Here is a 13,386-nt window from a genome sequence, read left to right as displayed (position 1 = left end):
CCAGAGGTTAGCTGCAAAGCTGTTGCTATACAAAACAGCTCTCAATGGCCCTGCTCCTTATGTCCCTTCCCCCAACCCACACCTGGGGGAGGTGAGGACATCCTAATACTTCCTGAACACCTTGAGTTCTGGACCCCATTCCAAATTCCTATTTGGGTCCCCCCTCTTGGCTGCACCCTGTTACACCAGTTCCAGGTGCTTCATGGATAGGATCGGTAAGATTCTTAGTGGTCTTCTTGCTCCCTATTTTCTGCTGCTGATTTCAGGTATGTGGAGGCAGGCAAAAGAGGTAACGCTTAGCCCTAGATGGGGAATGCTCGCACAGGGCCAGGCTCACCACAAATCCCCGCAGGGTGAGGAGGTTTTGCAGGAAAGGGGGGGGTGGTCCTTGGGGTGGGGGCGGGGCGGAGGGGCGGGGCGGGGCGGGGCGGAGGGCGGGGCGGGGGAGGCTGAGTGGCGGAAAGGAGGCAGGCTGCTTAGTTTGACCCCCAAGGCGTTCCGTAAGGCGGGTTCTGTTGTGGGAACATGGCGGCTGTCGCGGGCCCGGTTGCGGAGTAAGTTTCGGAAAGAGACTGGCCTGTTCTAGTGTGTGCGCCTGGGGCACTCGACTCTTCCCTCGCTCCCGTTCCATGTCGTAGGCACAGCTTACTGTGTTGCCCTCAGAGATGACTTCGAAGGTTGAGAGAGCTTTGGTGACAGCGGCCGAGTCAGGTAGGGGGTGAGAGGGTGAACAGCTGGGCGGCGAGACCAGGGTACAGACACCTCACAGGGCTCTGCGTAGTGCCGACCCCAAGCACCGCCCAGGCGTCTTCCCAAGGCTGGAGCTGGGGTACCAGCGGGAGAGTACTTGATGGTGGGGTGGGGGACGAGGGGAAGGGGCGGGGTGCAGCATGAAAAGTATAATAGTATCACCCAGCTTTTTCTCACTCATCTGGGCGTCCAGTTGTGGTCACCTTCTCCCAAAGTAGAGCGGTGGTTGAGAACTGCCAGGCTCCTCCGACCTCCCATATCTTGCTAGAAGGAGGTGGAATACAAGAAGAATGACTACTGCTGCCCTGTTGCTGAGGGATGTATATTCGAGGCACCATTCTCTTTTTATGAAGTAGGCCCAGAAAGTTTATAAAGCCCATGAATTTATAGAACCGAAGCACTGGAATTCCCCGACCCTAGCTGCTCAGTATGGTTTTTTAAGTTTTTGACACTTCCCCTAGATGGGGCGGAAATACAGTATCTCGGTTGAAGGACGGTACACGTGTTAGGTGTGTCCAGGACTCTCTAGTGAGCCATTCCCTAGAAGGCAGGGCATGGAAGATAACTTATTGACTGATTTAGACGAATGAATTAAATGAAGGCTGGAGGAAGGCTGGAGTAAGGCAGAAAGAGAAACAATCCAGAAGTTCATGAAATCCCTTAGCTCCTCTAACTAGCTGTGGGATATTAGACAGCTTGTTTATTGTTTTTGTGTATTAATAAGTGTTCAGTAACTAATTGATATTGTTATTAAATATAGTTATTTCTGGATTAGTCTTTATTTCTTCAACAAGTATTTAAATACCTACTTGGTGTCAGACTGCTAGACTCTGGGTATATAGTATTGACAAATTTTCAGAGACATTGTGATCTAGTGGGAAATGGAGACAAGTGATAATCCGTATTTGCCTATTGTAGAGGAAGTACAGGGATCATGTACATGGGTCAGGGATGGTCTTCCTAAGAAAATAATTTAAGACCCAGAGAGTAGGCGTGAGTCAGGTGTGAGGACTGCTGTGGGCCAGGGAGGAGGGGAGTGCACCTGAAGAGGGAATAGCGCTCAAGGAATTGAAAGGTCAGTGTGGCTGAAATACAGACTTCAGGAGGAAGGTGATGAGGCAGGAGAGTTTATTCACGTCCAATGCAGAGAGCCTTATAAGGCATTTGAAGGAGTTTAGACTTTATTACCAAGGGTGATGGGAAGTCTTTGGAGAGTTTTACACAGTAGAGTGATAAGAAAAATTTTAGTTTACAAAAGGACATTTCTTGGAGAGGTCAAGCATGAAATGCCTGTGACCAAAATTGGGATTACGACCTTGGAAAGTAGAAACATTTAAGAGGTGTATAGGAAGAAGAGTGGTCAGTACTTGGTGAAGATTAATCTAGGTGGTGGGGAGGAGAATTATACAGTTTTTAAAAAGCAAATTCTGGCAGTTACTAAGTTTTCCTATGTGCACATTAACTTTTTTGTGCTCCATTTTTATCTGCCTCAAGTAATTTTCCAATGATGGCTGACTGATTGAAAATGATTGTAGTGTTTTGTTGTTTTACTCTCTGATTTAGGCCAATTGTTGTTTGAAGAACGTCATAATGGGTGAAAGACTTTTGTAAATTAGCACCTAAAAGTAATATTCTCCCGTGTTGATTTTGGCTGGTAAGAGTGGCTGCATATATTCCATTATATTGATGTGCTGTACTGTTTTAAATCTGGATTTTTTACTTCTGTTAACAACATAGAACCATGGCAGTGCTTTTATTTCTACCAGGTAGATTAATGTGTATGTATATTTTGGGGGCAGATAATAATTGAAGGCATGGAAATAGATGAGATTGCTTATAGAAAATATATAGTAGAAGAAGAGCCTAAGCTTAGGGTTGAAAGTCCAAAGTTTGTATTGGGAATGAACAGCCTGCAAGGAGACTGAGAAGGAGAAATCAGTAAGTAAGGAAGTAAATCTGGAGACTGCTGTTTGGAAACTAAAGGAAAGACAGGTTTTAGAACGAAAGAGTCAACAATGTCAAAGGTTGTTCAAAGAATGTACAGTATAATGAGTGAAAAGTACCCATTGGATTTAGGAATTTACAGGCCATTTCAGAACTTGGCAGAACATTTATTCTTGTGGGGTGGAAATCACAGTTGTGTGATAAAGGTGTGAAAAGTAAAGCAATCAAATATCAGCTGTTAAAAGTGCAGAAGATTGAACTTGGAAGAGGAGATGGGATGACCGAGATTGTTTTTGTTTTTGTTGTTTCTGGGTTAGTTTTGGGGGGGTGTATTGTTTTTGAAAAGAGCTTTGCACATATTTAAGTTATGGATAAGAGAAGAGTGGGAGTTTGAAGAGAGGAGGGAGTGTTCACTGGAAAAGCAGAGGGGAATGGATTCCTAGTATGTCTGAAAATTTTACCTCCAATGGGAAAGGGACGCTCTTTCCTTGTATCAGGAGAGGTAGGAAGAGGTGGGTTTGTGGTGTTGGAAACTTAAGTGAACTCCCCTTCTGATTATTTTGTTGGAGGCAAAGTCATCTGGTGAGAATGCAGTGGGAAGCGGGTGTCAGAGATTGAGGATAGGGAAGAGAGGTTTGGATGATAATGGAAGAGAGTATTGATCAGGGAAACATAGAAGGATGTCTGTGGTTGAATGGCAACCATTTAGCCTAGTGTATGATTTATTTTTCCTCCAGCAGTGTTCAGCCACTAGAGCCCAGACTGTACCCATTGACTCTTTGAGGATATATATATTTCAACTTATTTGCTGAATGAGTATATAACACACAAAAGTGATATTAAAAAATGCAGTACTCTTTGTTTTATCAGTTTCTCATACTTATTGAAAAAGATAAAGCAAAAATATATCAATGGAGGATATTTTCTGTAGAGGTATTTGGTATCTTAAGAAAGAAATTATTGAATGAAAATATAATTGAGGAGAATCAGTTAAAATACTTAATTAAATAGAATTAGCTATAAAAATATGCTTGCTGAATATGTAGAAGTAGAATTAGTAATAATGCTTGGAACCTTTTAGAAACCCTAAGGTTGTCACCCAGTGACATTCTTCTCCAGTCAAATGGATAGTTACAGGTTTATTCCATAGTAATATATTTTCATTGGGTCTTTCTTTGTAGGGTCCTGCTACTAAGAAAGCATACATAAGGTGATCACAAACTAGTTACTTTTTGGATTTTTATCTGGTTGAGTTCTCCATGGATATTGAGTGAGACCATGAATCATTGCATGGATCACTTCTTCGGAAACAGTATACTAGAAAAATTGAAGAATTACCTAGTAGGTAGTTAAGCCATTTTTGTTTTTGGCAATTGTCATGCTTTCAGTGCAACTTGTGGGGCACTTAAGATTGAAATAATTATCTGCTCCTTTAACAAAGAATTGTTGTGGTAACTTTAAAAAGTAAAATTGTTTAATTTACAATAACTTGGTCAACATTCCCACTTTTCACTTTTGACTAGGAAGGTCAGGAATTGGTTTGCTACATAAGTGGTACCTAGATTTGGAAAGTAGGTTTGATAAAATAATTTTGTAGAGTTAAAGTACATGGAGAATTATGGGTCAACTTTAAAGGACCAAGTAACTTTAATACAGTTAAACTTTGCTTTAGAACATTTATTAGTTAAACAATGTAAAGACTAAGGTTTTATAGCATTTTAGAGTTGCCATGTATGCAGGGGTGTCCAACCTTTTGGCGTCTCTGTGCCACACTGGAAGAAGAGTTGTCTCCGGCTGCATGTTAAATACATTGTCACATGCAGTCACAAAAATGTTTTAAGTAAATTTACAGTCTTGTATTGGGCCACCATCACAGCCATTCTGGGCTGCATGTGGCCCACAGGTTGGAGAACCCCTGATGGGTTTTAGGCAGGTAGTAATGATTGCTATTATTGGATACTGGTGCTTTTCAGAGTAGAGGTAATGATGAAGTCCCTCATTCTACTTAAGATCTGAATAGCATTACATTATGCTAAACCCATCTGCTACGATCTAAGTTGAATATCTCATATTTGCATGTTGTTGAAAAACCAGATATTAGAGTAAGAATGAATTGGGCAAATTCCTTACTACCTCTGGAAAAATAGTTTCATTATTGATCATTTAGTCATATAGTCCTTGCATATGATGAGCAGAAAGCACAGCCTTTTTAGTTTGGATAAACTGAATTTTTAAGCCAGAGACACTTACCATTAAGGAACTTTATTTCTCACTTATTTATTATTATTTTGTATGAAGAAGCTACATGTTAAAGGTAAATTATATAAAATTAACATTGAAATATGTTTTCTTCTTTTTAGATCACTAAACAAAAATTCTACCAAAGAAAATGCTGAAATAGGAGTTACGGATACATGGCATTTGCTGGATGAAATATAAGGAGTTAATTTTTGTAACGTGGGGAGAAAGCCCAAATTGCCAGATTACATGTGTAAATCACTGCGTTATTGCTTTAGTCATTGTCTCTATTTAGCAATGACAAGACTGGAAGAAGTAAACCGAGAAGTGAACATGCATTCTTCAGTGCGTTATCTTGGCTATTTAGCCAGAATCAATTTACTGGTTGCTATATGCTTAGGTCTTTATGTAAGATGGGAAAAAACAGCAAATTCTTTACTTTTGGTCATTTTTATTCTTGGTCTTTTTGTTCTTGGAATTGCCAGTATACTCTATTATTATTTTTCAATGGAAGCAGCAAGTTTAAGTCTCTCCAATCTTTGGTTTGGATTCTTGCTTGGCCTCCTATGCTTTCTTGATAATTCATTCTTTAAAAATGATGTGAAAGAAGAATCAACCAAATATTTGCTTCTAACTTCTATAGTATTAAGGATATTATGTGCTTTGGTGGAGAGAATTTCTGGTTATGTCCGCCATCGACCCATTTTACTAACCACAGTTGAATTTTTGGAACTTGTTGGATTTGCCATTGCCAGCACAACTATGTTGGTGGAGAAGTCGCTCAGTGTCATTTTACTTGTTATAGCTTTGGCCATGCTGATTATTGATCTGAGAATGAAGTCTTTCCTAGCCATTTCGAACTTAGTTATTTTTGTAGTCTTATTATTTTTCTCTTCATTGGAAACTCCCCAAAATCCAGTTGCTTTTGCATGTTTTTTTATTTGCCTGATAACTGATCCTTTCCTTGACATTTATTTTAGTGGACTTTCAGTTACTGAGAGGTGGAAACCTGTTTTGTACCGTGGAAGAATTTGCAGAAGACTTTCAGTCATTTTTACTGGAATGATTGAGCTTACATTTTTTATTCTTTCAGCATTTAAACTTAAAGACACTCATCTCTGGTATTTTGTAATACCAGGCTTTTCCATTTTTGGAATTTTCTGGGTGATTTGCCATATTATATTTCTTTTAACTCTTTGGGGATTCCATACTAAATTAAATGACTGCCATAAGGTGTATTTTACCCACAGGGTAGATAACAACAGCCTCGACAGAATCATGGCATCCAAAGGGATGCGCCATTTTTGCTTAATTTCAGAGCAGTTAGTTTTTTTTAGTCTTCTAGCAACAGCTATTTTGGGAGCAGTTTCCTGGCAGGTAAGCTTATAGTTTATTTATTATATCAGTGCCTGTGCTGTGTGATTAAATGCTTGCTTCAAGTGTTCAGTTATTAGAATTGAAAAGTCAACTTCCTGACTTCAAAAAGAGATTCTTTTTTTCTATGCTTATCTAATTTTGTTCATAAAGTTGAAGTACTGAATAAATGTTGATAGGATAAGTTAGTAGTTAGTTTGACCTTTAGCAAAGAGGTACCAAAATGTTAGGAATACCCAGCATGTGACATGTCTCCCACCTTTTGCTTGTTCATTAATGAAGAAATCTTCATAGATTAAACATTTCTATAATATTGAACATTTGAAGGATGCTTAGTGATTGTACTTTAATTCTTTCATTTTTATACATGAGGAAACTGAAAGCCAGAGAAGGCTTATCTCCAGAATCACTGGTAATATCCAGAATGAGGTTACCTAGGTTCTGTGTAGTCCACTGGTCTACTAGAGCACATTATTTTTTACATAGCCATTTCCCTAAAGATTTTATATAAAAGGTGATTAGATGTATAATAGCATATCAGGTATTTAATTACAGATTAACACTTCTCCTAAGAAAGAAAAAATGGGTTTTATAATATATTTAGTCTACAGAATGGTAAAAAAAAAAAGGATCTTTTGCAGACAAAGGCATTTAAACTCTATGGTTGGAATTTATATAGAGAATATTAATCCAGTCTTCCATTCTTTGAACATTTATTGACTACAATATGTCAGGTACTGTACTGTGTCTGATCTCAAGATGACTAAGACATGCCTCTGTTCTTAAAGAAGGCACCGTCTCTAATGAGGTGGGGAATAGGCAGACATGTAAAGAAACAATTATTACAGTGACAAATGCTGTAATTTGAGTATATCAGGTTGGAATGTAAGGCATAAAGGAAGGTCAGCTCTAGTTGGTGCGATTCTCTGCTTTGCAGTAGTTAGTTCCTGCAGAATGATTTCTGGATGTGACTATTTCAAGGGAGATGTGGAGACTTTCCTGTGTATGGTGCTTTTTAGTCAGTGTGACCTAGGTAGGGAGCCTGTGTGGGTGTAAACCAAATGATGTAAACACTGTGGGTGTAGCCTCAGTGTATATTCCCCACTTTACTTGCCAGTGCTAGGGACTATCAGGATGATGATGACAATGATGGTGATGAAGGAGTTTGGTGTGGGAAACTAATAAGAGTTATCTTTCCTCTTCCTCTCCTCAAAGAGCTTACTACCTGTGTTTTCTTCTAGGAGGTTAATGGTCGCAGGTATTGTATTTAAGTCTATTTTGAGTTTATTTTTGTATATGGTACAATAAAGTGATCCAGCTTTATTTTTTTTTTTGCATTCATCTATACAGTTTTGCCAACACCATTTATTAAAGATTCTGTCTTTTCCCCCACTGTATATTGCTGCCTTTCTTGTTGTAGACTAATTGGCCATGTATGTATGCATTAATTTCTAGGCTATTCTGTTCCATTGTACCAGTATCATACTGTTTTGTAGTAGATCTTGAAATCAAGGAAAGTTGTATCTTCAGTATTCTTCTCTCTCAGGATTACTTTGGGGACTTTGTGGTTTCATATAAATTTTATGATTATTTATGATGATTCTGTAGATTTCTTGGGTAGTATGGATATTTGAATGCTATTTATTCTTCCACTCTGTGAGCCTGGTATGCCCTTTCATTTGTGTTGTCTTCATTTTCTTTCTTCAGTGACTTACAGTTTTCAGAGTATAGGTCTTTTCCTCCTTGGTTAAATTTATTCCAAGGTTGTTTTTTTAAAAATGAAATTGTAAATAGAGTTTTTTCTTAATTTTTGTTTCTGATAATTCATTATTAATGTATAGAAGTGCCACTGATTTCTGTTTGTTAATTTTGTATGCTGCAACTTTACTGAATTCATTTACTGTGATAGTTTTTTGGGGAGGCTTTTGAATTTTTTACATATAGTATCATGTCATCTTGACAGTTTTCCCTGTTCCTTTCCAATTTAGATGCATTTTATTTTCTTTTGTTTTCTGATTGTTGTGGCTAGGACTTTCAGTAATAGCTGTATGTTTAATAAAAGTGGTGAGAGTGGGCATCCTTATCTTATTCCTGATTTTAGGGGAAACATTTTTAGCTTTTCACCATTGAAGTGGTGCTGGCTGTGGGCTTGTCGTTATATGACTTTTATTATGTTTGAGATATGTTCCCTCTATTTCCACTATGTTGAATTTTAATCATTAAATAGATGCTGAATTTTGTCAAATGCTTTTCCTGCATCTACTAAAATGATCACATGATTTTCATCCTTTCTTTTATTAATGTGTTGTATTACATTGATTGATATGCAGATATGGTTGGTATTGCAGATATTGACTCATTTTTGCATTCCTGGAATAAATCCCATTTGGTCATAGTGTATGATCCTTTTACTATGTTGTTGAATTTGATTTGCTAATATTTGAGAATTTTTGCATTTGTGTTCATCAGGGATACTTGCCTGTGATTTTGCTTTTTTGTGGTCTTTGTTTTGATACTAGAGTAATGCTGGCCTCATAGAATGAGTTGGAAATATTTCATCTTCAGTTTTCTGGAATATTTTGAGAAGGATAGTTATTAATTTTTTAAAAAATATTTGGGCCCTGACCAGGTTGGGCTTTGTCCTGAAAAGCAAAAGGTTGCTGGTTCTATTCCCAGTCAGGGCACTAGCCTGGGCCAGGTCCCTGATGGGGCATGTAGAAAAAGAAACTGATCGATGTTTCTCACATCAATGTTTCTCTCCCTTTCTTCCTCCCTCCCCCTGTCTCTAGAAATAAATAAAATATTTTTAAAACATAAAAATGAAAAGAAATATTTGGTATAATTCACCTGTGAAGCCATCTGGTCCTGGACTTTTGTTTGTTAGAAGATTTTGATTGCTGATTAAATTTTGTTACAGTAACCTGGCTGGCATAGCTCAGTGGATTGAGCGTGGGCTGTGAACCAGGCATTGCAGGTTCGATTCCCAGTCAGGGCAAATGCCTAGGTTGCAGGCCACGGCCCCCAGCAATGGCACATTGATGTTTCTCTCCCTCTCCCCCGCTCTCTCTCTCTCTCTCTCTCTTTCTCTCTCTCTCTCTCTCTCTTTCTCTCTCTTTTTCTCCTTCCCTTCCCTCTCTAAAAATAAATAAATAAAATCTTAAAAAAATTTGTTACAGTAATTGGTCTGCTCAGATTGTTGTTTCTTCCTGATTTGGCCTTGGAAAATTGTATGTTTTTAGTAATTTATCTGTATCTTCTAGGTTGTCTAATTTGTTGGTATATAGTTCTTAGTATTCACTTAATGATACTATGTATCTTTGTGATGTTGGTTGTAATTTCTGATTTTACTTATTTTGTTCCTTTTTTGATGAGTTAATAGAAGGTTTACACATTTTTTTATATTTAAAAAGAAGCAGTTCTTAGTGTCATTGATCTTTTAATTTTTACTGTATATCTTCATTTTATTTATTTTCATCCTGATCTTTCCTTAATTTATTTCCTTCTACTAACTTTGAGCTGTCCTTGTTCTTCTTTTTCTAGTTCCTTACTGATGAAAGATAAGATTGTTTATTCAGATATTTCTTGTTTCTTGAGGTAGCCCTGTATTGCTCTGAATTTTCCTCTCAGAACTGCTTTTTCTGTGTTCCATAGACTTCTGGATCATTATATTTTCATTTTCATTTTCATTTATTGGTAGATATTTGTTGATTTCCTCCTTAACCCATTGGTTATTTAGGAACATATTGTTTAGCATACAACTGTTTGGTTTTTTCTAGTTTTTCTATGTAATTGATTTTATATCATTTTGGTTGGATTATACCTTAAAATTTTGTAATTGGGTTTAAATCATTTTGGTTGGATTATACCTTAAAATTTTATTTTAATTTTTCATTATAGTTGACGTACAATAGTATGTTAGTTTTAGGTGTACAACATAGTGATTAGACATTTATATAACTTACAAGGTGATTACCCCAATAAATCTGGTACAAATCTGACACAGTACATAGTTATTACAGTGTTACTGACTGTATATTCTATTCTGTACTTTATATCCCTGTCTGTTCTGTAACTACCAATTTCTGCTTTTTAACCCCTTCACCTTTTTCACCCAGCTCCCTAACCCTCCTCCACTCTGTCAGCCGTCAAATTTATTCTCTATATCTATGTGTCTGTCTGTATTCTGCTTTTTAATTTTGTTTTATAGATTCCACATATAAATGAAATCATGTGACATTTGTCTTTTCTGTCTCACTTACTTAGTATAATACCCTCTAGGTCCATTCACATTGTGGCAGATGGCAAGTTTTCCTTTTTTTTTTTTGTAGGTATTCATTGTATTGTGTGTATGTATCACTTCTTTATCCATTCACCTATAATGGACACTTAGGTTGCTTCCACATCATAGCTATTGTAAATAATGCTGCAGTGAATGCAATGAATGTTAACGTGCATATATTTTTTGATTTTAGTGTTTTGCATTTCTTCAGATAAATATCCAGAAGTAAAATTGCTGGGTCATTCTTCGTCTCTTGTTAGCCTTTGTTTTAAAGTCTGTTTCATTTGGTGTAAGTATTGTTTTTTTTGGTTTCATATTCATGAAATATCTTTTTTATTCCCTTCACTCTGTATGTGTCTTTTGATCTGAAGTGTGTCTGACCTAGGCAGTATATATAAGTGTCTTGTTTTATTTTTTGCTTGGCCACCATATGTCTTTTGAATGGCACATTTAATCCATTTGCATTTAAAGTAATTATTGATAGATAGGTATTCATTGACATTTTGTTCCTATGTTTGATCTTTCTTCTCCTTAAAGAAGATCCTTTAACAGTTCTTATAAGACTGTTTTGGTGGTGATGCCTTTCCTTTTTTCTGTGAGCTCTCGATATCACCTTCAGTTCTAAATGATAGCTTTGCTGCTAGAAAATTCTTGGTTGTAGGTTTTTGCTTTACATCAATTTGAATACTTCTTGACAATCCCTTCTGGCTTGCAAAGTTTCTGTTGAGAAGTCAGCTGACAATGTAATGGGAGCTCCTTCACAGGTAACTAACTCCTTTTCTGTTGCTACTTTAAGATACTCTCTTTGTCTTTAATCTTTGGCATTTTAAGTACAGACTGTCTTGGTGTATACTTCTTTGGGTTCATCTTGTTTGGAAGACTATGCACTTCCTGGTCTTGTATGTCTGTTTCCTTCACCAGGTTAGAAAACTTTTCTGCTAGTATTTAAAAATTTTTTTAAGATTATTTATTTATTTATTTATTTATTTTTAGACAAGGGAAGAGAGGAAGAGGGAGAGAAACATCAGTGTGTGGTTGCCTCTCATGTGCCCCCTACTGGAGACCTGGCCTGCAACACAAGCATGTGCCCTGACTAGGAATTGAACTGGCTACCCTTTGGTTTGCAGGCTGGCATTCAGTCCATTGAGCCACACCAGCGAGGGATCTGTTGATATTTTTTGATGTAGATTTTCAGTTTCTTACTCTCTCTCTTCCTCTTCTGTTAACCCCATGATGTAAATATTGGTATGCTTGAAGTCCCAGAGGCTTCTTATACTATCCTCATTTTAAGGGATTCTTTCTTCATTTTGCTGTTCTTTTTAAGTATTTTTTATTGATTATGCTATTACAGTTTTTCCAATTTTTCCCCCTTTACCCCTGTCCACCTTGCCCCCCAACCCTCTAGCATTCCCTCCCCAATCCCCCAGCATTCCCCCCTTAATTCATGTCCATAGGCTGTACATAAAAGTTCTTTGAGTCCTCTGTTCCTTATACTATTTTTTATCTCTCCCCGTCTATTTTATGCCTACTAATTATGCTTCTTCTTCCCTTTACCTTATCCCCCCTATTCCTCCCCTCTCCCTCCCCACTGAAAACTGTCCATGTGCTGTTCATTCCTTTGATTCTGTTCCTATTCTATTTGTTTGCTTAGTTTTTGTTGTTTTTCTTTTAGGTTCATTTGTTGATACTTGTGAGTTTGTTATTTTATTGTTCATATTTATGATCTTTTTCTTAGATAATAAAGGCTTGGTGATGATAAACTCCTTTAACTTGATCTTATCTGGGAAGCACTTTATCTGCCCTTCCACTCTAAATGATAGCTTTACCAGATAGAGTAATTTTGGATGTAGGTCCTTGCCTTTCATGACTTGGAATACTTCTTTCCAGCTCCTTCTCGCCTATAAGGTTTCTTTTGAGAAATCAGCTGATAGTCTTATGGGCACTCCTTTGTAGGTAATTGTCTCCTTTCCCCTTGCTTCTTTTAGGATTTTCTCTTTGTCTTCAGTCATGGGTAACTTAATGATGATGTGCCTTGGTGTGTTCCTCTTTGGGTCCAACTTCTTTGGGACTCTCTGGGCTTCCTGGGATTCCTGGAAGTCTGCTTCCTTCACCAGATTAGGGAAGTTTTCCTTCATTATTTGTTCAAATAACTTTTCAATTTCTTGCTCTTGTTCTTCTCCTTCTGGCACTCCTATAATTCAGATATTGGAACATTTAAAGTTGTCCCAGAGGTTCCTAAGTCTTTCTTCATTTTTTTTTTTTTTTGATTCTTTTTTCTTCCTTTTCTTCTGGATAGATATTTCTTTCTTTCTTTTGTTCCAAATTGTTGCTTTGAGTCCTGGTTTCCTTCCCGTCACTGCTGGTTTCCTGAATATTTTGCTTTATTTCACTTTGGGTATCCTTCATTGTTTTTTTTTTTTTTTTTTTTTTTTTTCATTTTTCAACCCAGCTCAATCAGATCTGAGAGCATTTTGATTACCAGGGCTTTAAATTCTCTATCAGATAGGCTGGCAATCTCCTCATTGCTTAGTTCTGATGTCATGCTCTGTTCTTTCATTTGGGCCCTATTTCTTTGTCTTGTTGCAGCTGATAGGTTGTAAGGGGTGGGGCCTTAGATATTCACCCAGGCAGGGCAGCCCTCCTTGCAGGGAACCCTCCTTGCTATGCTGAGGTGCTGCCTGTGGGAGAGGGACCAGAGAGGGAACACTGTGGCTGGCCTGCTTGTCTCTGGCGCACTTTTTAACTCTCGTGTGAGGCTGGGAGTGTCTCACCACGGCAACGCCAGCCGTAGCCCACAGTCA

The 13,386-nt window shown here is 37.7% G+C and overlaps 1 protein-coding gene across 1 annotated transcript in view; it reads left to right on the top strand.

The window, feature by feature from the left end:
- Positions 1-511: 511 nt before the first annotated feature.
- The window catches only part of TMEM168 (transmembrane protein 168), a 76,004-nt gene continuing 63,129 nt past the window's right edge, over positions 512-13,386 (top strand). The window contains 2 exon segments of the mRNA XM_028525320.2: positions 512-711; positions 5,055-6,309. Of these exon segments, the coding sequence (XP_028381121.1) occupies positions 5,182-6,309 (1,128 nt within the window). The 5' untranslated portion in view covers positions 512-711; positions 5,055-5,181.

The sequence above is a fragment of the Phyllostomus discolor genome, chromosome 10 (genome assembly GCF_004126475.2).
Source record: "Phyllostomus discolor isolate MPI-MPIP mPhyDis1 chromosome 10, mPhyDis1.pri.v3, whole genome shotgun sequence".
NCBI lineage: Eukaryota > Metazoa > Chordata > Mammalia > Chiroptera > Phyllostomidae > Phyllostomus > Phyllostomus discolor.
The sequence above is the reverse complement of the archived record's forward strand: the minus strand, read 5'-3'. Positions and strand labels throughout refer to the sequence as shown.